The 26360-nt window shown below is 36.6% G+C and overlaps 1 protein-coding gene across 2 annotated transcripts in view; it reads left to right on the top strand.

Moving 5' to 3' along the window:
- CERT1 (ceramide transporter 1) overlaps window positions 1–26354 on the top strand; it is an 86586-nt gene extending 60232 nt beyond the window's left edge. The window contains exons 7-18 of one of the 2 annotated variants that reach the window (XM_050913277.1): window positions 4972–5129; window positions 10903–10995; window positions 12446–12532; window positions 13493–13585; window positions 14165–14242; window positions 19152–19247; window positions 19922–20054; window positions 20178–20248; window positions 21580–21708; window positions 22493–22622; window positions 23998–24134; window positions 25298–26354. In XM_050913277.1, coding sequence (XP_050769234.1) covers window positions 4972–5129; window positions 10903–10995; window positions 12446–12532; window positions 13493–13585; window positions 14165–14242; window positions 19152–19247; window positions 19922–20054; window positions 20178–20248; window positions 21580–21708; window positions 22493–22622; window positions 23998–24125 — 1196 coding nt within the window. In that variant the 3' untranslated portion in view covers window positions 24126–24134; window positions 25298–26354. The remainder of the gene's footprint in view (window positions 1–4971; window positions 5130–10902; window positions 10996–12445; window positions 12533–13492; window positions 13586–14164; window positions 14243–19151; window positions 19248–19921; window positions 20055–20177; window positions 20249–21579; window positions 21709–22492; window positions 22623–23997; window positions 24135–25297) is intronic. The other variant, XM_050913278.1, reaches the window with a different exon arrangement.
- The last annotated feature ends 6 nt before the right edge of the window (window positions 26355–26360 follow it).

Here is a 26360-nt window from a genome sequence, read left to right as displayed (position 1 = left end):
TACATTCTCTAGATGTTGACAATTCGGTTAGTCCTAAGGTATTTCTTAGACTTTGGTTCACAAAACTTTGAAGTTGCACTACCTCCAGTTTCAAATCTGATGGAATCTCCCAAAGTACTCACCAAAAGTGTTTTTAAAAATGTAAACACTTTCATCAAGAACCTGGAAAATATATGAGCAAAATAAGCCTTTTCTGTGTCTTCTGTTTTGTTTTTAATTGGCTATTGTCCCCATGTGTTACATGTTGCTGTACTTAAGTGCTCTCTCTAGAGTATAGGAAAACTGTTACGAGGAAAGAGGAAAGGAAATGGAAGGAGCTTTCAGTATACTTCCAGAATTCGTCATGAGTAGATTTTTTCAATTATATGAAGTGCTTGCTCTGCTTGAGGATTAATCGTAACGCTGATTTCAGAGGTTAAGTAGCATATAAATGAAGTTTTGAATAGATCTTTCTTGCCTCTTATCACCAAAGATCAGCAAGCTTGCAACACTCACCTGTAAACAAGTGCACAGTTCCACTAACCCTATTGTGTCCATAAAAGTACATTTGGGGGGGGACTCAAGTCAGAACAAATTTCAGAAAACTGAAAAAGCCTTCTTTAAAAAATGTTAAGTGAGAATTTAATTTTACTGCATGATTCATTTTGAAAGAGATGTCTTTGTCAAACTTAATTTTTGTAGGATCATGTAGGCGTTTCAGCTTAATTTACCTTTAGAACATTTCTTTATATCTGCATTTTTCTGGTGTATCTGCTATATATACACATACAATATGGGGAATGTCATTAGGAAGGTCATCTTAGAATATTTAAATGCAAAGTAAGTGACTTCATTTTTTTTATCACCTGTTTAACAGGAATTTGAAGTGATATCCATATTCCTGTTGTAAAAAGTTCTGTATCAAGTCTTTGGAAACTTACATGCTAAGAAATTGCTATGTATTATGGGTACCTGTATATAAACTCACAGTAGCTCACTACAGAAAATAATTTCTGCAACCCCTTGCTTTTTGCAGAACTTCTAATTCCAGTTGTTATGATTCCTGATTCTATTAAATTTACTTTCCATCAATTATTTCTATGAAAAGCTGTATCTCCATTTTAGATTTCTGTGCCTCAGTTTGATTTCTAAGGGCTAGATCCATTAAATATTTAGTAGCTGAGTGCTGCAAAGCTTGATTAGAAATGAAAAATTAGAATCTCTTCCCTAAAGTGGAATCATAAGTCATAAGTGACGCCAGTGGGGGAAGTAGATGTCTCGGGTTGAGACAGCCATGCCCATGTATTGGGCAGAAAACTACTCAGACTAACTGATAATGAAAGATTTATCTTCAACTTCAACCTTTTCTAAAGCTTAGCCTCAGAGCAGCTGTTAAGACTCTTTGGTTTCTCAAATTTCAGGTTCCCTTCTTGAAGTCTCTATCCAGTCCTGGAAGGACTGGAACAATCTTTTTAACTGTAGCTGAGAAGTGGTTGCCTGTTTATTCTGGGGCTGTTCTGCAGTCAGTGCTCCAGGAAATGAGAAGCATGGGTTCAACCTCTTATTTAGCCTACTATGATAAGAAGTGTTTGAGCCTACTGTTCAAACCACTAATGCACCAATCTAATGCTCAAATCATTATATTTAAGACTGACTTAAGGGACCATATTCACATGGTCTTTTGAAATTTGTTCCCTTCTGCACCTTCCCTGGGTGGGAGGAGAAAGTTAACATGACTATAGAGATTTGTGTACTACTCTCAAGAAGACGTTTTGGATAGGGAGGCTTTTTCTTTTCTGTGTTCTCTAGGATCTTTGAGTGAAGAGCTAGGAAGAGTACTATGAAGGTATTTAAATTTATTGGTCACTTTCCAATTAAAAAATATGGTAACTGAAACAATGACCATTTGTATAAAACACCAAGGGAGAGTCTGGCTGATGCATATTTACCCATTGGGATCTTATATTCTAAGAATGTAGAATCTTGATCAGGAAGTGTTCCCATCCATCCGCTCAGGAAAATGAGCGTATTTGGATTTAAATTACGTAAGAATAGGAAGAGCAGGTGAAACCTACTTAAGGAACCTCTTTGAAGACAGAAGGTGTTTTTGTACTGGAACTCTAAAGACAGAAATGGTACAGAGGCTGAAGGAGAGAATTTTGATGTAAACCACAGTGGGACTTCTGCTAGATTTTTGTGTTTTGAATGGAGGAAGAATATTCACCAATGTATTGCTGAAATAATGGGGTGGTTGTTAGAGCAAAACTAATTGTATTGGTCCTACTGTTATCCACAGATCAGCAACAGTAGGTATCAATAAACGGGTCATGCACCTGACCATTTCTTTTTAACTTAGAATTAGTTTAGTGACATAAGATGTTAAGGTGGCATAAAATGGAAAAGATAAAGGAACTTCTTTCTACTGACTGTCTTTAATTTTCTGTTTCACTGGAAAACAGATTTAATCTAACACATGATGTTTGGGACATCTGAGAAAGTGTTACAAACAGAATCTTAGGAACAAGGAGGGAAAACTGACCTATCCTAACTGACACAGAGGTGTAGGAGAAAAGGGCTAAAGAGCTATTGAAGGTTAAAGCACGGTATGAAGAATCTTTTATATGAAAGGCAAGAGAAAGCAAATCAGAAATAAAGCAAAATGCTTAAAAGACAGGAGAATTAAAAAGGAACCACTTGGAAGATGTTGAAGTTAAAGTAGGAGAAAAATCGTGCTGCTTTTTTCAGTTGGCTGCACGCAGTTTCATCACCAAGCTAGAAGAGCGGTTGCAATGGTAAGAACACTGTCCTGTTAGCCTTTGCCTTGAACCTTATAGATCTCCTGATGCCAGATTTCATTTTGAAACACTCAGTCTGTAGCTTACATGAAAAAAAAAGTGTAAAAAAGGAATAGCAAAGATGTTCAGGCTGTCCAAATAGAAAATCTCCTGACAAATAATTCTAATGTGCTGAGGGTCAACTGTTACTGAAATAAGGCTTGAGGTCATCTTCTGACATGTTCCAGGAAGACAAATGTCTCCTGTGATTAGGAATGAATCAAAATACTCCCATCTGTCATAAGGAATCTCTTGAGTGACAATCTCTTCAAAGAAACAGGTGTTGCATCTTTCTGCAACAAGCTCATTTTTGCCCAGAATTATAATGGCTGAAAGGAACTATGGACACTGACTTTAAAACTGCAAGCTCTGCATGTATCACTGCTGCTTTGAGACTAGTCATTAAAGAATGACTTAGAATATATGATGACTGAAACTGTATGGAAGTAGTAATGAGCTGTAGCTCAGCTGTAGCTGAGCTAAAGATATCCAGGAACAAAAGCTGGCTTTTTTCCAGGAAATGAGGCTGCATTGCTACATCCCCCTTACAATCTACCATAGAGATTTCTGAAATTATTTTATAGTGTTGCAGCCAGTGGTAGTTTCTTCAGCATGTCTAGCATGTTGCATAACTAAGAGAGAGAAATGATGTCTATAAGCATTATAGCTGTGCTGGTAAGCCTGCACATGAGCAATCTACACCAACAGGACAAATTATTAGTATAAACTGTATTTTTCAGTTGTGAAGTGTTATGGGTGAAGCTCTTGTGTAATTTTCATTATTCTCGATGAATCCACTGCATCGCCTCCTTGCCAGCTTATACCACTTTCAGTCTCAGCCTCCTCCGTGTTCTCTCTGCAGCTGTTAGGGGGAGGGAGAGCTGCTCTGCTCATTATTGTTTCTGAAACAGATTTTTCTCCCTTACTTTCCTTTTTTCTCCAGCCCCAACATCTTGACCTTTTAGGGAGTATTCTTAATTAACATGAAACAAAAAATAAGCTGTATTCTGCCATAGTATATATGCTTATTGAGGTATTTGAAGTAGTGTGTAGTCTGTAATCATCTGTTTGAAAAATAGTTTGATACCTTCTGAAAGGAGGGTGTATAAAACTCTAGAGACTTAAACCATTGCTTAAGACCATGTGACAATTGCTTTCTGTTCTCGAAGTGTAGATACTGTGCTCTACCGTTAGAGAACAGCAATTGCATTTCTCTTCCCTACAAGAACTGAACTGCTTGAAAGCTCTGCTTTGCCTGTGCAGACAGATATTGGATAAACTTACACAAATATTTATTTGTACTTTTAAAACCATAACAGTGGCTTGTTGACAAACTGACAGACCAGGGAAAAAAGCGATATCCCACTGGGTGATAAGTCATTAGCTTGCCCCGTGGCAGAGCAGGAGTTACTTTAACTTGCTGGGCTCAGTCAGCTGCAACATGAGTGTTACTTCTGCTTTGTAATATTTTCTGACATTAATGTGTAGTGTTTGATTTGTTATTATGTCAACCTACATATAAGTTTGACATATAATAGGTACTTTTTTGTCACACATTTTAAATGACTTGTTTAAATAGCCTTAGCAACAGATGGCTTGGTTGACAGCATGAAGTAGTTGTTGGAACTGCAAAACCCACAGTACTTGGATAATTCAACACATTTGATACTTTTATCTTATATCATACCTTTTTACTTTGGGGGTTTTAAATCTATAATTACCTGCTTAAAGCAACCTTGAATATTACATTTTGGGTTTGATTGCATTTTGAAATTGTTCCTTCCTTAGTGCTGTATCAGATACGTTTTAAGGTTGGTCTGTGTTAATTAGGCCCCACTTCAAGCTGTCAAACTGCTATTGTTACAAAGTATTACCACTCCCTCCACCCACATGATTTGCAGAGTGCAGAGTAATACAGCATTACAAGCAGACTTGAAATACAGTATAGCAAGATGAAGCTGAAGGGATGTGTTCCTCCTTTTGAATCTCTTTCCTTATCCTGTGGATAGCTGAAAATTATTAGCACTTTTGATTTTTATTTTTAAATTAACTTTCTAGCCTGTCTATTTTCTTCAAATAGTTGTAATGTAAAGCATACATGTAAAATGCTTGTTTGAGTTAAGGCAGCTATCAGTGAATGATTCATGTTTGTTTTTAGTGTTTCCACATGTGATACCCAAAGGAATTAATGGCATAGACTTTAAAGGAGAAGCTATAACTTTCAAGGCAACTACTGCTGGAATCCTTGCTACACTCTCTCATTGTATTGAACTCATGGTAAAACGTGAAGAAAGCTGGCAAAAAAGGCTAGATAAGGTAAGATCATTTTCCTTTTACTTTTGTTGAAAAAAATGTTTCTTTAGCTTGAAATTGAAATTTCAAATGAGCTGTTGTTAACTTTTTTATTCCAGTAATTGCTTTTATATACAGCATTTATTAATTTTAGGTGCTTTCCTTATTACTCCTATAAAATGTTAAAGCCTCATCCTGACTGGTGATGTAGTAACATTATTCATTATAGTCTTTCTTTTCCTAGCCCTTGTTCAGATAGTAGTCCTGTATTTTTTTATATCTATAGAGAACATGACAGTATTCCATAGTAAGAAGTGTATTGCTTGCACCTTTCTAAAAGACCTAATTATCCATACTTGCAAAATGATGTGCAAATCTCTGAAATGTTTAAATGTGATAAGAGATGGTGACAACAGTGAGGAGAACAACCAGTTCTAACTTTAAATATCTCTTTAAGATACAATTATTTCATTTTCCTTTAGGAGATTGAAGAGGTTAAGTCATGTTTTATACTAATTGGTTAAATTTTTTAGGTGTGTGGTATTAAAATATCTGTCTGATGGCAGTGATAGTTCATGCTAAGCCTACTCAACCACTATAACAACTCAAAAGGAGCAGTGTCTTCTCTCATGAGATGTGCTGGAGGCATGGCTAGGTTGTACTTCAGCCTTTGGTTTCTAGAATCCTGCCATGACTGACTGGTGTCCTGTGCAGTCCTCTAGCTGTTGCTGTCTCTTGTTTTTCATTTAACGTGTTTCCATGGGGTGTATATCACACTTCAAATCTTACTCCGTATGTTTTAGTGGTACATGATTCAAAGAATGAACGCATTCAGACAAAATACATCCATGTTTGAATCCTTGCCCCTGTCTCCTGGGTCATCTTTGTCCATATGTCAAAGGCCTGGCCCTGTCTAACTGTATTGCGACTTCTGTCAATATTTCATTTATTACTACCTCATCTAAGTAGTTGGAGGAATTACAGTAGATACAAGACTTGGAGCTTGTTCATAGGATTATAGGGTAATTTAGGTTAGACTTGCAACCTCAAGAGGTCTCTCTCCAATCTCCTGCTTAAAGGAAGAATAGTTTGAGATCAGACTGGGTTGCTCAGGGCTTTATCAAGTCTGTTTTCAAGTCTCCAAGGCTGGAGACTGCACAGCTTTTCTGGGCAGCCTGTTCTGCTGCTCAACTGTTGTTAAAGTGAAAAAGTTTTTTCTTATATCCAGTTGGAGTAACTCTTAATCCAGTATCTGCCTGTTGTTTTTCATCCTTCTACTATAGACTACTATGAAGAGTCTGGCTCAGTTTCTTTATGACTTTCTTGGAGGTATTGGAAGGCTACTATTAGGGCCCCCCACAAAAGTCTTCTCTTCTCTGGACTGAGCAAACACAGTTCACTCTTGCTGATCAGACTTTGCTTAGAGCATGGATGAAGTGAATTTTTCTTGTCCCTAGGTTAGTATATGTTAATACAGAATAATATGTTAATACAAAATTTGAATTCACTTAGATTAGTTACTTGTCACTTTTTTCTTCTTCTGTGGATTAACTTTAAGGCACTTGTTTTTAGCTGCAAGTGGTTAACAAATTCAAACCTAAATTTCATTTTGGGTCTCATGTGACTGATACCTCATACAGCATGAGTTAATACATTTTAAAGGGGGTCACAAGCTTATATGGACTTATTTTCCTAGAAATCAAAATAGCAAAAGCTTCTAAAACCTTGGAGGCTTTAAGTTGCTCTGCTTTGGTGGAGTTGCAACTTTTTTAAAATCATATTTGTCAACACAATTTTCTGGAGTTTACAGCACACTCATGGTAAAGTACTTTAATTCTAATATAAAATAATTACTTTTTTAATTCTAATATAAAATAATTACTTTTTATTTGTATTCTTCTAATTGCTAGCCTTTTGGAAGAGGAGATTTTTATTGAATTAAATAATATAGACTTGGGGCGGGCTAGCCTTGACTAACAGCCAAATGCCCACCCAGATGCTCACCACCCATGCAGCAGGATTAGGGGGAAAAATAGGATGAGAAAGCTCATGGTTCAAGAGAAAGACAGGGAGATTGTTTACTGGTTCTTGTCATGGCAGAACATTCTTGACTTCAGGAAGATCAATTTGTTGCTGATTTAGAATAGATCCAGTTAATGGGAAACAAAAAGACAAACACTAAACCAGCATTCTTCTCCCACTTCCCAAGCTCAACTTCACTCCTTCACTGCAGGCCCCTCTACCTGCTGCTTGCTAGTGCCAAGCAGTGCGGGGTGAGGAATGGAGGGGTTGCAATCAGTCCAAAACACTTAATCTCTGCCATTCCTTCCTCCTCACACTTTTTACCTGCTCCAGTGCAGGTCCTCTCCATGGGCGGCAGTCCTCTGGGAAAAATCTACTGCAGTGTGGGTCCTCCATGGGACACAGTTCCTTCAGGAAATGTCCCTCTGCTCTAGCATGGGGTCCTCCATGGGCTGCAGTGTGGATATGTTCTCTGCCTGGGAGCTGATCCTCCTCCTCTTCTGGCCTTGGCATCTCTTCTGTTTCTTACTTTTTCGTTCCCCCTTCCTCTCTCCCTGGGGTGTTTTTTGCTCTTAAATACATTTTCAGAGAGGTGCTGCACACATGGTGGATGGGCTCAACTGTGTGCTGCAGTGGGTCTGTTTCAGAGCTGGCTAGAACCACTTGTCTGACACGGGCAGCCTCTGGCCTCCCCCAACAGAAGCCACCCCTGCAGTCCCCCCATGACCAACGCCTTGACCCCTACACCCTTAAAGACAGCAGTTGACTGTGTTCAGACCTCTGCTAAGGCTATTCCACTTCAGTTGTAGAGCTGCTTTTGTTTTTCTTTTATCTTGTTGTTTTAGTGGTTAAATATGGCTTTGTAAGAGTATCTTCTATAACTATGGGCCTCAGCAAAAAAACATCACTCTGTCATCTGATAAATACGTGTGGGAGGAGAATGGTGCTAATCTTTGTACTTTTGGTTTTCTTGGATAGATGTGTAAACTGCTCGGAAAAGGAAGTAGATTTTGTGAGATGATAAAATTCAGAATACCTTCTCTAACAGAGATTAGAGGGGGAAATTACATTAAATTGAGCAGCTCTTTGTGTTTGTTCTAGCTGGGAGGGTTTTAGAGCTCTTATAAGAGCTTATAAGCTCTTTAGACTCTTATTGTCCAGTGCCTGTAAAAGACCATCTAGCAGAGTTGAGAGGGGCAGCATCAAGTTTGTCCTTTGTGTGTCAGCAGATTCACACAACTGGCTCTGTGCCGTGCAGGTTTGTCACAGGAAGTATAAGATCTGTCAGTGGCTAAAATCAATGAGTGTTTTACAAGTAGTGTAAGTGCCACTGTAATCCAGCTCACTCTCCTCTCCAGCCTCCTCACTCCACTAGCTTCAGAACTGCCTTTTACTTAACAGCAACACACAAAGGTGATTAGTAAGAGTCCTGCTACCTCACAAAATCATACAACCTCCATCTTGTAGAGGGCTAGCTTAGCCTAAAGATGCAAGATAGATTTATGTCTGCTGCACTTGAAGCAAATGTTTCAAAATTATAGCTGTCCTAAAAAATTTCTCATATTAAAAAAGCTCAAGTTCAGTAGAATTTGTTGAATCTGGAGGTGACTACAGTTTGACTAGAGATGAGTACAGTGTTATGAAGTGAGTATCTTTCTCTATAACCCCCCCTTTTTTTAAAATAAAAGAAAGTGTTTTAAGTTACATTCTGAAGGTTGGAAACTATTTCTAAACCTTTGAAAACAAGAAGTTATTATAAAAACATCTGTTAATTTTTAAGGAGGCTGCTAAAATAATGCACTTAATGATTGTAATTTTAGAATTCTATATTTAGTTTTCTTTCTCTTACCAAAACAGCCAGATGGCCAGAATAAAATTAATACAAATGCATGTAATGTTATCTAAAGGTAATTGTAGTTACAGCTTTGCTTTCAACCTTTTACTCTTAGCTGTTATGATCTTGAGCTTGACTTTTTATTTTTCCAGTGCAGTTTATTTTTCAGTATGATCCTCTTGAATGTATTTTAAAATAGGCTTTTCTTAAAATGGATAAACAAGAAAAGGATTTAATCTCTAGTATTTGGTCCATTGTTTTATTTGCAACAAAATCCTTGTGATGATGCTTTTTGTGTTGTCTTGACTATAGCAACATTTTTCTGTTCTTGTTTCCTTTGGTCTTACTAATTGTTATTAATGAGCAAACTTATCTTCTCAACATAAAACTTTACCTTAAGATTAACATGTTTAGGTAGCTTATTTTGTTCACCTTTGCCAGTTGTAACTTAAGTGTCTCATTAAATTTTACAGAGTTTTAATACACCAGTAATTTTTCTGCTGTGCAGTAACAGTTTCCCAATTTCTGCCTTATTTAATGTTGTTGCCAAGAGAAGCTGACAGATTTGGAGAGTTGTCTTTTGACACGTGAATTGTCACTGATTTGCAGATTGAAGTACAGAAAGGTGTGGGGATTTGGGGTGAGTGGGAGGAGGAGTTGTGTTTTGGGTTTTTTGGGGTTTTTTTTTGTTTTTCATTCCAAGTGTTCTAGTAAAACTGCTATGCTTTCTCTCAATGACTTATACTCAAGTCATGCTTTATGCATCTTCAGGACTCTCCAGTTATTTTCAAAAAGGATAAACGTACAAAATTTTGTGAAACGTGTTAGCAGTTATTGCCTCTTTGTGATAGTTTCAGAAGGAAAAGCCTACATTCACAGATAAAGACAATACTATCTTCATCTAAGTGTTGCTTTTTTTCCTAGGAATTTTCCTTTGGAAAACTGTACTACTTTGTTTTACATCAAAACTGTTGCTTTACTTTTCAAACTTTTCTTTAGAAACTGGAAAATGTGTTCCATAGTGAATACTACCACCAAATTCCCAGTTTGTAAACTCAGCCTTTCAGTATTGCTTAATGGTTTTCCACTGATCCTTTAAAGTTCAAATTGGGTTGCTGTATAATTATACTCGTATCTGCAAGAAGTAGTGTGTGGTGTCCAGTTGTCACCCGTAAGACTTAACTTTCTTCCACGTGAAGTGATTCTGAAAGGGGACAGAGAAATGTCTTGCATATTAAAGCTGAATTCTGCAAGATTTTCAGAAGTGTTTATAGCTTTTTCACTGAGAATATCTGGCAGTATGTAGAATTTGCAGAGGAAATATTAGACTTAATCTGATTCTGGCATTACTACTTATTCAAAATATACAATGATACAGACATCATCAGTGGCTCTAGTATAGTCACACACCTATTATGGGAGAATGATGTTGAGTTGTTAGTCTCTGCATGGAGTTCACAAAATGATTCACGTTGATCCTATGCCAGCTAATTATAGATACAAACTTACATGCTGTGACTCATTAGTATCTCACGACATTCAACAAGTTAGCTTTTTACCAGTCTTTTCACCCCTTGTTATCACTGCCCAAGCATCTGTGTCAAGGAGGTTTATATAAACTGTCAGTCAGATACAAAGTCTGACCCTCAGTGAACCATGAATAGCTATGCTTAAACTAGATACCAGTTTTTGCTTGCTTGCTGATCTAGTTTCTTCCACATGACTGAAAGAAGGTATCCTCAAGGTAGCTAGCTCCCCAAGCTTTGTATTGTATATGCATGTATATGGGCACATGTAATGCATGCATGCAAATAAACTCAGAAAATCAGCAGCTTTGCAATTGTTACTTGGAAAAAAACTGTACTGGTCATTGCATTTATTGGTATGTTGACTATTATCAATCAATTCATTCACACTGCATCAAATGGTTGTGTTTCACAGGAGATAGAGAAAAGGAGAAGAATTGAAGAAGCGTACAAAAATGCTGTGACAGAACTGAAGAAAAAGTCCCACTTTGGAGGGCCAGACTATGAGGTACAAATTCTGCTTTTCAAATTTTTAAAAATGCTATGACTTTTAAAGATTGGTTTGTCAAAGGGGGGAAAGGGGTGTGTAAATCAAGATGTTTGGCTTGAACAAGTGTGTTCATGACACTCTTATTTTTCCACCTTGGAAACAAACTGTATGAAGAATCTCAGTCCTTGATTTTTTGAGAATGGAAGTCTGTCTTCACCTCAGGCTTCCATGTTCTGCTTTTGTCTAAAGCATTTTGTTTACAGATATTTCTGCTGATTTTTAATTATTTTTCTTATACATTTGGTGCTGCTTATATGCAATAGTTTTGTACTTTCCCTTTTTAATGGTTCAGCTGTATAGATATGTAAAGCAAATATGAAAACCCTGACTGCAGAGGCAGTCCTAGAATCTGAAGTTTAACTTGAATTCATTTTTAACTTTTCACTACCACTTGAAATTTCGTGTTGACGAATTTAGTGATTTTAGGTTCCTTTCATCTGTTAAATTGCGTATTTCAGCACCTTCCTCAGTGAGGTATTTAGTCAAATTCTAAGACGCTTAAACCACCTTCTGAAGAATAATGTAAGCTAGTGCACCTATAATGCAGTTTGCATAATTTTTAAGAACTTGACCCTTTCATGCACATTAATCAAACACGTTTCTACTTACAAATCATGGCCTGAGAAATAGTACTAATATGTTGAGATATTTAAAAGAAACTTGAGCTTAGGTTCTCTGTTGTGACTGAGGCATACACTGTAAAAGAAAAAGACGGATAGGAAGTTGGACTTTGTGTACCTGGTTATGAACCTGGCTGCTTCTCCCAGGTGTCCCTGTTGTAAAGTAGTTTTTTTAAATTTGCTGGACCAGTTTGTTTTACAATACAGTAAAAGCAGTAAACCTAATTTTCTGAAATTACCATTTTACTTAGTAGACTCGAGTTTTTAATAGTTGACTCAACTCTACGTGCTGTTTAGTGTTGAACTGTTCTTTCCAAGAATTTTCAATAGAGATCCCCAGAGTTTTGTCGTCTTTTGTTATGTTTTGAGCACATACCTGAAATCCACCCTAAGGCACTGGAATACTTGGAAGGAGTCTTAACTACACAATTATGTTAATATGTGTACTTTACTGACATACTGTAAACATTTTTAAGAGAAGATATATGTTAATTAAAACCTAAATCTGATGTCAAAGGGTGCTGACACTGTTACTTAGTTTCCTCATTTTTTTTCTTCTTTATACAACTATCCCTAAATTATAGGTAGAGGGAGTAACTTCCTTTAAGTAGGGTTTTCAGAGGAATTGTAATATAAGAATATTGGTGAAAATCTTTGAGGTCTATAGAAGAAATTTGCTTCCATCAGTTACAGGCATAATATATAAATATGTATTTCTAATATATTAAACTGGAGTGAAACTCTCATGTCTCCAAAATTTTGAACTAGTTTTGTTTCTTATGCTCTAGGAGGGTCCTAATAGTCTGATTAATGAAGAAGAATTCTTTGATGCTGTTGAAGCTGCTCTGGATAGACAGGATAAAATGGAAGAACAGGTATTGATACTTGAAAAATGTCTTCATGATGGGCACTTCATGGGAGACTTCTATGACTTACTCAGTCCTGGTGTGCATCTCGTGAAGCTCTAGATATTTTATTCTGACACTGATAAGGGGAATTCACTTAATATTTTTACAGTTAAATATTGTTGCTTAACACTAATTGTGAGAAAGTGACTTCACAGCTTACACAGAAAAGGATAGTGTGTTAACCTAATTGAATGTCTCTGGTTTCTAATTCCTAAATAAGTGTCCTGTATAAAACTTATCTTTGTACATAACTGATGCCCTGTGCAAATAAGAATATGAAACACTGCAGCTATTTCTCAAAACGTAATTATTGCTCTGAAGTTTCTTTGACTCTAGCAGTATGTGAAATAGGAAAGACGTAGTTCTGTTGGTGTTTGTTTTTATTTAAAAATTATGTAGGCTCTGGCTACTTCTCTAACTCATTGCTTGAGTGTCACTTCAGTGACGAGGATCAAAAAAGGATAAGATGCATGTGAGGAAATACACAGAATATGAGAACGTATAGCAGTATATAAAATAAGAGGGAATAACAGTGGTGCATCCTTTGTCTTAAAAGTGTTTAGGCTTATGAATGTAGTGAATACAATGACTTGGTTAAGAATTAAAAGACTTTCTAGTGGACGTACAGTATCCAACAGAGTTTACCTATGTTGGGATCTCTTAGTGGAGAGTAAAAGTTTTGAGTGACTGCTGTGGATCCTTAATGCTGCCAATCTATTTTCCTTAACTCAGAAATACACCTTGAAGTATAGACGAATTCAGTCTTCAGGCCCATTCACTTACTGAGAATTCCAACAGGATGACAGCTTCATGTCTGTCATGGACAGCATTTGTTGTAGCCACTATGTAGATTGAGGATGACTCACTCTGTTTCATAGTCCACCCAGTAGCAGCTGACTACTAATAATTAAACCTATTTTGTTGCAGTCTCAAAGTGAAAAGGTTAGATTACACTGGCCAACATCCTTACCTTCTGGAGATGCATATTCTGCTGTGGGGACTCATCGATTTGTCCAAAAGGTAAGATATTTTTCATGATCTCCTCTGAATAATGGGCTGACCTATGATATTTCTATATAATATTTTGTATGGGTAGGTGAGATGGTTTTTTTAGGTGTTTCTAGTAACTTTCAATGTTTACACATTTTCAAATGAAGTAGCTGGAATTGGAGAAGGAGTGTTTTCTGTCTTGGCTCAAAAAATATTGATTTGGGTATCTGTTTAGAATACTCTTGACTTGTGTCAAGCCTGTCTGTTAGATAATAAAGGAAAAATCCCAACTTGCTAACCTTAGTGGTTTTAATATACCTTCACCAAAATTCATTGAAATGATTTTATTAAAAGAAAAAAAATCCAGTTGCTTCTATCAGGATCAGTTGACTTTTTTTAGTGTTACTGGAAACACTATGCTCCTCTCAGGGCTACACTGGGAGCATAATACATAATAGGTGCATGAAATCAGCATTCGCTGCTGTGCTTGCTGCTTATGGTGCTTTTGTTTTCCTTTTCTTCATTATCTTGTGCTTGCAAGTTGGTACTGAATGCTCTGTTGTGCCTTTGTTCTGATTACTTGGTTTTTTCTTTGTCTGTCTCTGGTAGCCCTATAGTCGCTCTTCCTCCATGTCTTCCATTGATCTAGTCAGTGCCTCTGATGATGTTCACAGATTCAGCGCCCAGGTACTGTATTAATGTGTAGAGTGGGGGTTGCATATCTTTGCTGTATTTCATCCTCTTCTCTAGAACCTGGGTTTTTTGTTACATAAATCACTGCTTGCTTTAAACTAGTACGTTGAGACAAACAAAGGAGTTCTCTATTCCTGTACTAAATGGTTGTCTTTTTACATCCAGCTTGCATGCATATCACTTGTGCAGAGGCCCAAATCTTGTGAAACTGTTGGATTTAATTGAATAGCTTTAATAAAAATGCCTACAATTTGAAAATTTTGCATTTCTGATTATAATAAAAGTAGAATAACACCTGTTTTGTGTGGGCTGGAGATGGTCTTCGCTTCAAATTGAATAGTTATTCTTGCTTTTAAATCAAAGGTTTGATTTTTGTCTTTAACATTTGTTTGTAATGACATTAAGATACTAAACATTAAGGTTCACTATTACCATTTTTTACCTCTACAACTAGTTTTATTACTGAAAGGTCATAAAGTATGTTGACAAACAAGATTGTGAGTATGAGAATTTTTACTGAAGAGTTTCAGTATATTCACTTATCCTTCAGAAAATAAGTCTGACATCCTGAATATGTCAATGTAGTCATAGTGACATATTCCAGTAATGTACAAAATTACTCTAGGTGCTTGCTCTGAAGATCATAGTTTAGAGTAGAATTAGATAGATGAATTCATGTGTTTGCTCTTTAGTCTCAAAAAACAGTTGTTCAGACATGGCATTCATGCCATTAGTTTCCTTCTGCTGTGGTCCATATGTGATTGTGAATATGGAGCTTCCTTCTGGGATCTGTTATTTTGGAGGTTTTTTTGAAATTATTAACTAATGCTGCAAACAACCTGCTTTTTCAAATAGAAGGAATGGATTTTCTTTTGATTAACAGAACCTGGAATCGTACCACCTGCAGACCTTATTACCAGCTTTATGAGCAGGACCCTAATACTTAAGGACTTGCTTATTGAACTGAAATCCCAACACTTGCCTTGATCTTTTGCAGTCAGTTAATTTTTGAAATTTGAATATAGTGCAAGGGAAAAGGATGCAGGTCATATTGCACAACACTGATAGGCTCATCTACTGGTACTCCAGTAGTCAAGTTAGTTTTTCAAGTTTGTTTTTGTTTGGGAGGATGGGGGAAATCAAGTAATAGAAAGCAAGTTTGATTCCAAAGATAGGAACTGGTTGTCTGTCAGGCTATGGGTACATGGGCAGTTCAATATAAGGGAAATTCATAGTTGCTAAAATATGCAGGCCTCCTCATTTTCACCTCTCTTATGACTGTGATAACATTTGTGCTTTCATACGATAAACCTGAGTATGAGAGCACTAGTGTGGCTGAAAAACTAACCATTTAAAAACAAATCTGAGGTGGACCAGGTCCTTATCACTATAATGCAAATTGAGGTTAAGGATCAGGATCAAATCGACTGGAGTCAAGTTGTTGCTCTTTTCAGCTGCTGCATGGATTATACTATGTAGAAGTTACTGCTGGGTGCCTTCGAATACAGTTTCAAGTTAATGGCCTCACTGCAGAAAGGGTGATCTTCTTAACTTACAGGAAACTACTCTTCCCACACACACCCACCTCCCCAAATATCTTCCCTAGAACAAGTTTTTGCCAGATCAACAAGCCAGTCCACCTGCTCTGGAGCTTCATTGCTACTGAACAAGCAGGTGAAAGACAACTGAGAGTATGAAGAGAAAACCAGCACACCTTCTTGTGGTGGCAAGCTGCTCTGGACCTTATTAATATGAAATTGGCCTCTGTCCCCAGGCTGAGGATTTGGCTTTTGGAAAGGCAAGCTAATATCTTGATTCTGAATAAATGTGACTTGTTTCTAGACTTCATTCATATGAAGGGAATTTTGGTATCAGTAAAAGGTCAAGTAGAAACTTACAGCCTTGTTTTTAAGATTGAGAAGTATAAATATGTATTCTGATGGAAGCTGGTTCTTCAGTGTGCCTCTAGAAAGGCATTGATTTGTCTCTGCCAGTTGAGTGGGAGGTTGTGGGCTTAAAACGCTGTAGCTGTTTTGCAGATCACTTTCTTTTAAAGGACTATCAGATTTTAAAACAGATTGAGCTGTTCTGAGGGCCTTTAAAGTGAAGAACTTCGCACTTAATGTTCAGGCCAAGGCTGCATGGATACAGGTTACAGGTATTTTTGCAGACCATTCCTGTAGCCTGCCAGGAACCCAGAGGTAGTAGTGTGGCCTCTCCAGTGGGAAAGCAGCTGTCAATCTTGACTCTGTGCCTCTGAAATAGGTGCAGGTTGACAGACGGTGACCAATGCATAGATTACATACAGTTTGGACAAGTAGTATGCACAAGGCAGTTGTAGGCACTGCAGTTCTTTGGTGAAGCAGGCAGAAGTAAGAAACTGTTTAGATTGCACTCCCGTGGATGCCTCCTTCTCTTTTTTCCTTGCTATTCCCCTCATCCCTCTGCATTTAGCATAAATCAAAAAGCAGCAACAGGCAAAACAAACATAAAAAAGCTAGCTTTGTCCTTCAATAGATTAGGAGTTAGGGGATAAGAGACATGGGGACCTGAAGGTGTTGCAGGTAAATGTTGGGAGCACGGTGAGGATTCCTTTCTGAAAGAAGTGCGACCTAGAGCTAGTAAATTGAGTATTTAAATAGCCCACATTCTTACCTGGTTTGGATTGTACTGTAACTGTTTCAGTGGAAAAAAAAAATTCTTCTATTTAGAAGAATCTTTTGTAGGAAACCTGCTAGTAACTGGCAGGAAAAGATGGCCTGTCTAAAAGCAGAAACACAAATCTTGTGGGTGTTTTTAGTTCATTATAACTCAAAACCAAAACAACAAAAAAAACCAAACAACCAAAAACTGGACTGATAACTTTTCCTTCTGTAAAGAAGTCTATAATTAATAAGACAAACTAGAATTTCCATCCAATGGATTTTATTTTGTTGATGTACTTTGAGGGTTTTGACTGGATTCAATTACCTTTTTTCTTCCTGGTCTTAAGTGTATTGCCCATGGAGTACATAGTACAAACAAAATTACTGCTTTAAACTAAAAGTAAATAACATCTTTCAATTCTATATCATATCAGAAAAAGATTATTAAGTATTCCTTAATTTTGCTTTCCACTTGTTGTACTACTTGCTCAAATACATGTTTTATATGTTATTTTATATGCACACTAGGCTTCATATTTTTCTAAGTTGTGCAAAACCATTTATGGGTTCAGGCTATTAATCTTGTGATTGTGAACTACTTAGACTTATCTTTGTGTTGGTCAGTTAACTAACCTTTGCTTGCAATGCTTTTCCTTTTGAAAAAAAAGTATTTTTAGTAAATCAGGAAAATCGTGTGTTGTTGTTTAACCCCAGCCAGTGACTAAGCACCACGCAGCTGCTTCCCCCTCCCCCCTCCCAGTGGGGTGAGGAGGAGGAAAGGGAAAAAAAAAAAAGTAAAACTCGTGGGTTGAGATAAGAACAGTTTAATAACTAAAGTAAAATAAAATACCCTACTAACTAAGAATAATAATAATAATATAACAATAATAATTGTAATGAAAAGGAATATAACGAAAAAAAAGAAGAAATAATACCCAAGAAAAGACAAGTGATGCACAATGCAATTGCTCACCACCTGCTGACTGATGCCTGAGCAGTGATCCGCCCCTCCCAGCCAACTGCCCCCCGTTTATATACTGGGCATGACGTTCCATGGTATGGAATACCCCTTTGGCTAGTTCAGGTCAGCTGCCCCGGCTATGCTCCCTCCCGGCTTCTTGCACACCTGCTTGCTGGCAGAGCATGGGAAACTGAAAAGTCCTTGGCTTAAGATAAGCGCTACTTAGCAACACCTAAAACATCAGAGTGTTATCAACAGTATTCTCACACTAAATCCAAAACACAGCACTGTACCAGCTACTAAGAAGAGAGTTAACTCTGTCCCAGCCGAAACCAGGACATAGTGTTAATCACATGGACTTACTTGCTGTGACAAGTTTTAGTAGTCACCTACCTTTTGGGTGGAAAAAAGTTAATAAAGTGTTTCCAGTACTTGTAAACATTATGCAGCAATGGATACCTTATATTTTTGCTTCTATTTTTATTTGGGGGAGAGTGGGATCTGGAGAGGGGTGGGGAACCAAAGAAACAGAATAAGATTGTAGATTTAAAATAAAAATCCATTTCCTGTCCCAGCACCCATTTTCATGCACATTATATGGAATTAAAAAATGAGGTATTCCCAAAGCTTGATAAAAATGTATCAAATATTTGGCCTTTAAGAAAAGCACACCACTGTCTAGCTAAATTTTTAAATGAGTGTTTTATAATAGTAGAGTCTCTGTATCATCATAGTTTTTTTGAATGTAAGCATTTCTGTTTGTTTTTTCGAGCTGGCAACTGCGCAAAGATGCCAATGAAACAGAATAGGCATGCTTTGTTCATGACTGTTTCCTTCACTGCTCTTCCAATATGACTTTTGATATGCATTCACTTTTTTAGACCTTGTCTGTCTTCTTCCCCATCCCCCCACCTTTGTTCAGCTTTTTAAATGCTTTTCAGTGAATATCTTACAGTGCATTATAATTCTATTTAGAGATACCTGAAGGAAGTTCCTATATGCTGAAATAAAACTGTCAGGTAGAAATAGTGAGGTTTGACAGTTCAGAGGTGCAAAGGAAGGATAGGAAGTACCCATAAAGAGTGAAGTTGGAAGTTGAATCAAGATTTTGGCTTTTGTTTCTGAAGGCCAGAAGTATCTGCTTGTTCTTAACCTGTAATAGAAAGTTGTGTTGTCCAAATTCAGCTCCTGCACAGGATTTGAGGTATTGACTCGTGGCTTCCAATACTGTACAGTCTCTGCCCAAGAAGATGGAAGGAATGAGTTAAAAATGTGTAATTTTTTTTTTCCTTTAAAGGTCGAAGAGATGGTACAAAACCATATGACATATTCCTTGCAAGATGTAGGAGGAGATGCCAATTGGCAGCTAGTGGTAGAAGAAGGAGAAATGAAGGTAAATGTTTGGGGTTTTGTTTAACTGATATAAGATGATATGCTGTGAATACAGATACTTTCAGTCTGGTGGACTTGGCAGTGTTAGGTTTACGATTGAACTCGATCTTAAGGGTCTTTTCCAACCTAAATGATTCTATGATTCTCTGGGAACACTATCACTCAGCAAGTTACGCTGTTAAAACTTCTGTCTGAGGGTAGCATTGTTTAAGTTAGGACTGGAGTCCACAAGAGCTGTGGCTTCTAATATATTTATTCATAGAAAATCCTGTGTAATTCTTCCAGTAGCTTTGTCTTTGCAGATTCCTTTCGCATTCTGTCCTACTTAAAACTTAGCATCAAAATGATGTGTAAATTTGATGTATGAAAATGTTATGAGTAGCAAGTTACTGTGTTGGCTGCTCTACTGTGCTTGTATGGATCCTTTTGCATAGTGATAAATAAGGTAGCTTAATCATTTTTGGAGTAGAGATTCTTAAAATACTGGTATTTTAATGTGAATTGCCATGTAAGAATGCCTGCATTGGTAGTTACCAGAGAACACTGACATGGCAAATTATTCAAGTGTTAGTCTTCTAGGTAAGTGTTTTTTTTAAAAACCTGATGAAATTTTAAACAATTAAAACATGAACAGTTTTGACAATATCTGTTCTACATTTCTTTGTTTCGCTATAGGTATACAGAAGAGAGGTGGAAGAGAATGGAATAGTTTTAGATCCTTTGAAAGCAACCCATGCCGTTAAAGGGGTAACAGGGCATGAAGTTTGCCACTACTTCTGGAATGTTGATGTTCGTAATGACTGGGAAAGTAAGGAATTGGTTCTTAATCTTTGCACGTTTATCAGCAAGGATATTTATTGTTTGTAACATTGACCTAATATCTGTCCTTGTTTACTGATGGATTTTTTTTTTTCCCCCTCTCCTCTTTTAGCAACAATTGAAAATTTCCATGTTGTGGAAAATTTAGCTGATAATGCAATCATCATTTACCAGACACATAAGGTAATAACATTTCAGCCGTATGCATAGCTTACTGAGACAGTCTGGGGCATATGTGTTCTAATCTTATTCTGAATACTTTTAACAGCTTAACAACTTAAAATACTGTTAAGAACAACATTTCAGAACAAGTTCTCTATTAAACTGCAACTTTGTCAATTTTTCAAACTTGTCTTGATAGCATAATTGGTTGTGCATGTGTCTGATAGAGCTTGTAATAACAAATGAAGACTGTTCTTAATCTCTAAATATATCACTGCCAGCCAGGCAAGAGTTATCTAAAGCAAACGGGAGCAATAAATCAACACTGACTACAAGGAAGAAACCTGTACCACTGTATTGTATGTTTTGTTGCAATAATGCAAGCTATTGTTGACCACAATTAGTTGACTTACACATTTGCATTATGAGGTGGTATAATTGCTGGTACAACATTTGTTCTTGTAACTTCATTATGTTTTTTCCCCCCTCAACCAGTTCTGGTGTAAATTTACAAAAATGTTCATTTGAATTATAACCCAACAACTGTAACTTAAAGGTTCAAAAAAATGGGAATGAAGTGTACAGATTCATCTTTAATCTTGCATGATTCCAAGTATTAGTATACTCAAATATTAAACCAAATATTTTTCTTTGACAATTTTACCAGTAATGTGGTTACCTTAAAACTTCTGTAACAGAGGACTTATGATTTTAAGTAAGACAGTTGCGTAAACTTGATAGTGTTGTGGTAAAAGCTAGACTTTTTTTCCCCTATTGAGTGTCAGGAAAATGGCTTTTGTATATTTACTTACTTTATCAGACATTTTGTTTCTGAAACTTTCTTTTAGATAATATCAGTTTACCATATCTGTCTTACTGAAGTAGTAGCTTTTTGAAATAATATTTGTTTTAAATATTTCTCTCGCTCTGTCTTTCTCTCTGGAGACATAAGTAACTGTAGATGCATCTATTTATACTTAACCACTAGTGTAGTTTGTAGCTTACAAGCATTAACTAAAATGTAAACCTGAGGTTGAGAGAACAGGAGGGGAACTGCCTCTTCCTGTTTGTCTGCTGAAAAAGGCGTTGCAGCTTGGCTTTCTGCATTTCAAAGGCCTTAAACTTCTGCCTTGAATTTTTTAAAATGAAGCGTAGCCATATAACCTGATAGGCGTCTGTACAACAATTATGTTCTGTTTCAGTTTTGAAAATGAAATTACTAACTTGAAGAAACTTTTACTTAAATAACATGACTGATCTGGTTTGCCTTGCTTGTTTTTTCCTTTGTCGAAGGATAGTAAGTACTTAATTTGCAAAACTGGAAAAGCTTATATTCGGGTCTTTCTCTGCAGAGGGTGTGGCCAGCTTCTCAAAGGGATGTGCTGTATTTGTCTGCCATCAGAAAGATACCAGCATTCAGTGAAAATGATCCTGAAACATGGATTGTGTGCAATTTCTCTGTGGAACATGACAGTGCTCCTGTAAATATTATTTTCATTCTATCAAGATCTGCTTTTAAGATAACATTTTTCTGTTATGTGGTAATGCATGCGCAATACTAGTGTGAGGGAGGTGGGGGCATTATGCAAAAATACAGTTTATTTAAACCAGGTGATACAATGACCTGATGAAGGCATTCTGAGCCAAAAGGTTTCTTGCCTTATCTCAACAGTTGGCAGATCTAAGTGTTGCAGCAGAATGGAAGCGAAATTTCTGGAGATGTGAAAACATTTAAAGAATTGAGGTTATTTTGTATGGAATCAAATCAATAACTCTTCAGTATTGTCAGATATAGGAGTAGGCTTGTATAATTGTAGATATGGAATCTGTTAAACCTTCATCTTACACGGTTCTGCCTTGGTTCTGTCAGTAGCAGTGATTGTTTTCTTTGGAGTATTTCTGTGCTGATTGCTATGCCGTAGCCTGCTTGCAAGGGAAAAGTTACTAACTGATATTTGTAAATGCTGATACATTATTCTTTAAATGTTTCTTTACTCATTTGTCACAGTAATTGAAGTAATTCACTTGTAATATGTATTAAGCAAGCAGAAACCTGAGATTCAGACATTTAGTTTAACACTTTGCCTATTCACCATGTACCTTTCATTTCACTCACATTCATGTTACATCCATGTAGTGCTGAATGCAAACCCTGAAACACAGCTTCTGGAGTGTCTTAGACTTCATAGTAAATTGAAATGTTAGCAGTCAGGTATGCTGAAACAAATTGAGTTTGAGGCTTACAAATGTTTCATTTTTTGGCAGCTGAACAATCGCTGTGTCCGTGCCAAAATAAATATTGCTATGATTTGTCAGACGTTAGTAAGCCCACCAGAGGGGAACAAGGAAATAAGCAGGGACAACATCCTATGCAAGATTACATATGTAGCTAATGGTAAGTCTAAAATTTTTCAGTATTGAATTCATGATATATGCTAATTCTGGGGAGCTGAATACTGGCAAAAAAAGCTTGATGCAGTTTTCTGTTAAACTTATATATAGCATCACACTTACAGTCTTCATGTTCAAAAAGACTCAAATTAATGTGCTACATGAATCAGTGAATGGGATCATTCATTGTGTGGCATTCTGGGAGGAATAAATGGAAGTGGTGTGTAGCTCAGTCCTAACTACAGAACCTTGGGGTGGAGGAGGGTGGGCAGAAGCAATGTCTGCAACTGGGATGACTTGGCATAGCTTTTAGTTTCAGTAATAGTATGGTGGTTTTATGTGTTGCTGTAATTTTTTTCCCCAGTTCATCTTGTTAGGCTGAAAAGCTGCTGATAGTAAAGATACAGTTCTTAGCCTCAGTGTTAAGAAGGAGCAAATACATTTTGTATGAGGATGTTTGCAATCTATATAATCTAGTCTACTTTTTTTATTTTTTAGCTGACAGAATCCTTGGTATTGACTGAAAAGTTATCAAAGCCAGACTGTATTGTTACTGTACCCAGTATTTAGCAGTGTATTGTATTATTGGAGCTACATACTTATTAGCTCCTCTCCTGCAGCTACAAAACACTTCAAGAGCAGCTTACCTGCTTATTACTTTTAACCACCTATTACATGGCTTACTAAAGAGTCAAAGTCTGAAAAACTAGTTCAGTAAATCTTTGCCATATAGGAGTGATGTAATTTGTGTTAAATCCTGTACAAATAGTACTATATGGTGTTAAACTCTGGGGTAAGCTGCTTTGTTTCCTTTTTAGAAGTTTCCCAATTACTTAAATACATCTTCATTGATAAATTCTGAACTATGATTATATGGGAAGTGGCAGCTTTTTCAGCAACATACTTGCCCTGTGAATTGAAGTGTATTTTAGAATCGGTTCAAATTTTGTTTATAGTGCTTTAAAAATAATTTGTAAGACATTGTCTATGTAGCAGTTCTGCAGACAAATGCAGCAGTTATTGAAAACATGAGACTGACTTCTGTTGTCTTTGAAATGAGAAGTCACTCGAGTCTCTTTTTCTGTTGTTTCTTGGAAATCCTTAGAGAATATCATCTTCCATTTGGGCATTCCCCAAAGACTCACAACACATCGTCTTTGATGTTTTCTAAATAGTGGCATCATAGAACTGGACTGAGCTTTGAGTACTAAGAGTAGAAAGTGCTACAATACAAGCTGTAAGGGCATAAAAAAATCTGCTCATCATTATTCTGTCCTGTTACTTCAGAAAGAGTTGCAGGAATAACAAACTTAAATTTTATTTTCTAGCCTTTAGTGGATTTGCTGTGTTTCAATGTCTTTCTTCCTGTCTACTTCTAGTGAACCCAGGAGGATGGGCGCCAGCATCAGTGTTACGGGCAGTGGCAAAACGAGAATATCCAAAATTCTTGAAGCGTTTTACATCATACGTGCAAGAGAAAACAGCAGGAAAGCCTATTTTATTCTAGTATTAGCAGGTATACATTCATGTTTTTTCATTCTTGATTCACTGTTGTAAATTTAAGGCCAAACAGGAGTATGCAATCTAGAAATGTCTTACCATGATTAGCATGAATTCAGTGCTTAGTTTTAATATATGTATGCAATATACTTTTTAAAACATTCATGTAATTCATGTGTATTATTAGCATGAAAAATAAGGTCTGCACAAGTTATTGAGTATTAGTTTTTGTAGACTTTTACTAGTTTATCTTGTAAGTTTTTGCATACATGTCTAATGTAAAAGTAAAAAAGGATGAAGTACTGTTTTTTCTCAGCTATCACAAGCATTTTACACTTGTTCTGAGAAGAATACATACTGAAGTTTCTAGAGCCTCATGAGGTTTTGATATCTTAAATTCTGCTTGTAACGGCATATTTGATAGAATGTTATGAAGGTCAAAGTATTCTTTTATATTCACAGAATAGTTTTGATCTAGGATTTTTATTAATGGAACTTTCCTCACAGACCCGTGTCAATTACTGGAGTATTTAAAAGGCTGTGACTTAAATTTTTAGCCTTTCTGATGAGCCTAAGAAAGAAAAGGGATTTACAGATGCTTTCTGAAGTCAGTGGATGTATTTTAATGGTATAGGTCATTGGGCTAATCTAAAATGATTTTAACATTTAAATTATGATAGATGTTAGAAGAGGATTTCTTGATCACTTTTGGGCCTGTCTGAATCTGTCAGACATAAGCCTTAGTGCTAAGTAAGGCTTCACTTAAATTTTGTTAGTGTAAACTCTTATACACTACAGTTATACATAATGAAGTATCAAACCATTGAATTCCATTTGGTAGCTCTAGTATTACAGCATGATCTGAAAATGAGTTTTATCACTTTTTCTATGCATGACACAGGCTACCTCTGGTTTTGGGTTCTATTTATTATGTCAGACTCCAAAAGTCTTAGTCATTTTATCCTCTGTGACAGGTAGCCCTGTAATGATTCACATTTTTAATTGTATATTGTTAGAGAATTAGTGTAGGTGAACCATTAAAAACACGGCTGTCATGAGCCAGCAGTTCAAATGTGATCATAGCAGTGCTGATACTGTTTAAGGTGTTTAACAAGTTCTTGTTTTCCTATTAGTGTTCAAACTTTTCAGTGCTGTATTTTTGTCTTTGCTTACCTGCAGCGACCGGAACAAGACTGGGTGAGCATTCCACGTTGGAGAAGTGACCATGCATAGAGCACTCCATGCTGGAACGAAGGATCTACAGTCTTTTTATGGCCCAAGTTCTAGGCTCTGAATATATACTGAAGTGAAAAAGTGTTGCAACACCATGAGGCTGAATATTTAACACTAGCTCTCTCCTGCTAACTTTTCTTGCTGAATCAGTGTGTAATTATAAATACATGTATTGATAACATGTATATGGCTCTTTTTATTTGCTTGCTTTAAAAGAGGAAGAACGTGTACAACTTTGAATCACCAATGTGGGTTACTGCTTTAATTTTAAACAAGTCGCAGAATTTCACTGTCAACCTTCCTAAGATATTCACACAGTTTTTGTGCATGTCTAAAAAGCACAAAAGACAAATGCACATATAGCATACTGTATGTGCTTTATATGCACAAAAATCTATGTGGTATTTTGGGGAGGGAGGGACTTCAGTAAAGCCTAGGTGACTTATTGGCAGGTTTTGTTTTGCTTTGTATAATCACAGTTCATTGCTGCTGGTTTCTATAATGAATCATCTTGTTACATAAAATGTCAGTTAATAACTGAGGGCTGTCAATATCCTTATGACTTTGCCTTTTCTATTGTCTTACTCTTATGACGATCTTTGGTTCTGAAGGAGTAAGAGTGTGAAAAGCTTTATTTTTTCCAGATATCTTTATATTTCTATTGTATTTTTTAGTTATGTAATATGTGCTACAGAATTTTTGTTATTAAACATGATCCAGAAATACCTAGGAAGATTCTGTATGAGAGGGCAAGAGACTGCCTGAAAGCCAGAAGTCATCTGTCCATGCTATATGTGGACTGCTTTCTTGCATGATATCCAGGGCTTTCCCAAAGCTGTGAGAAGGTACACTGTAATATTTATTGAAGTAATTTGGACTACATAAGACAACATTCCCAGCCTAGAATGAGGATGAGTACATTATTTTCAGATCCTGCATGTGTCTTCCTCATCTTAATGAAGCCATGCTATGAGGTTCATGTAGAAAATTATTTCCCTCTTGATCAAAA

Source organism: Gymnogyps californianus, chromosome Z, assembly GCF_018139145.2.
Source record: "Gymnogyps californianus isolate 813 chromosome Z, ASM1813914v2, whole genome shotgun sequence".
NCBI lineage: Eukaryota > Metazoa > Chordata > Aves > Accipitriformes > Cathartidae > Gymnogyps > Gymnogyps californianus.
This window is presented reverse-complemented; position numbering and strand designations above follow the sequence as displayed.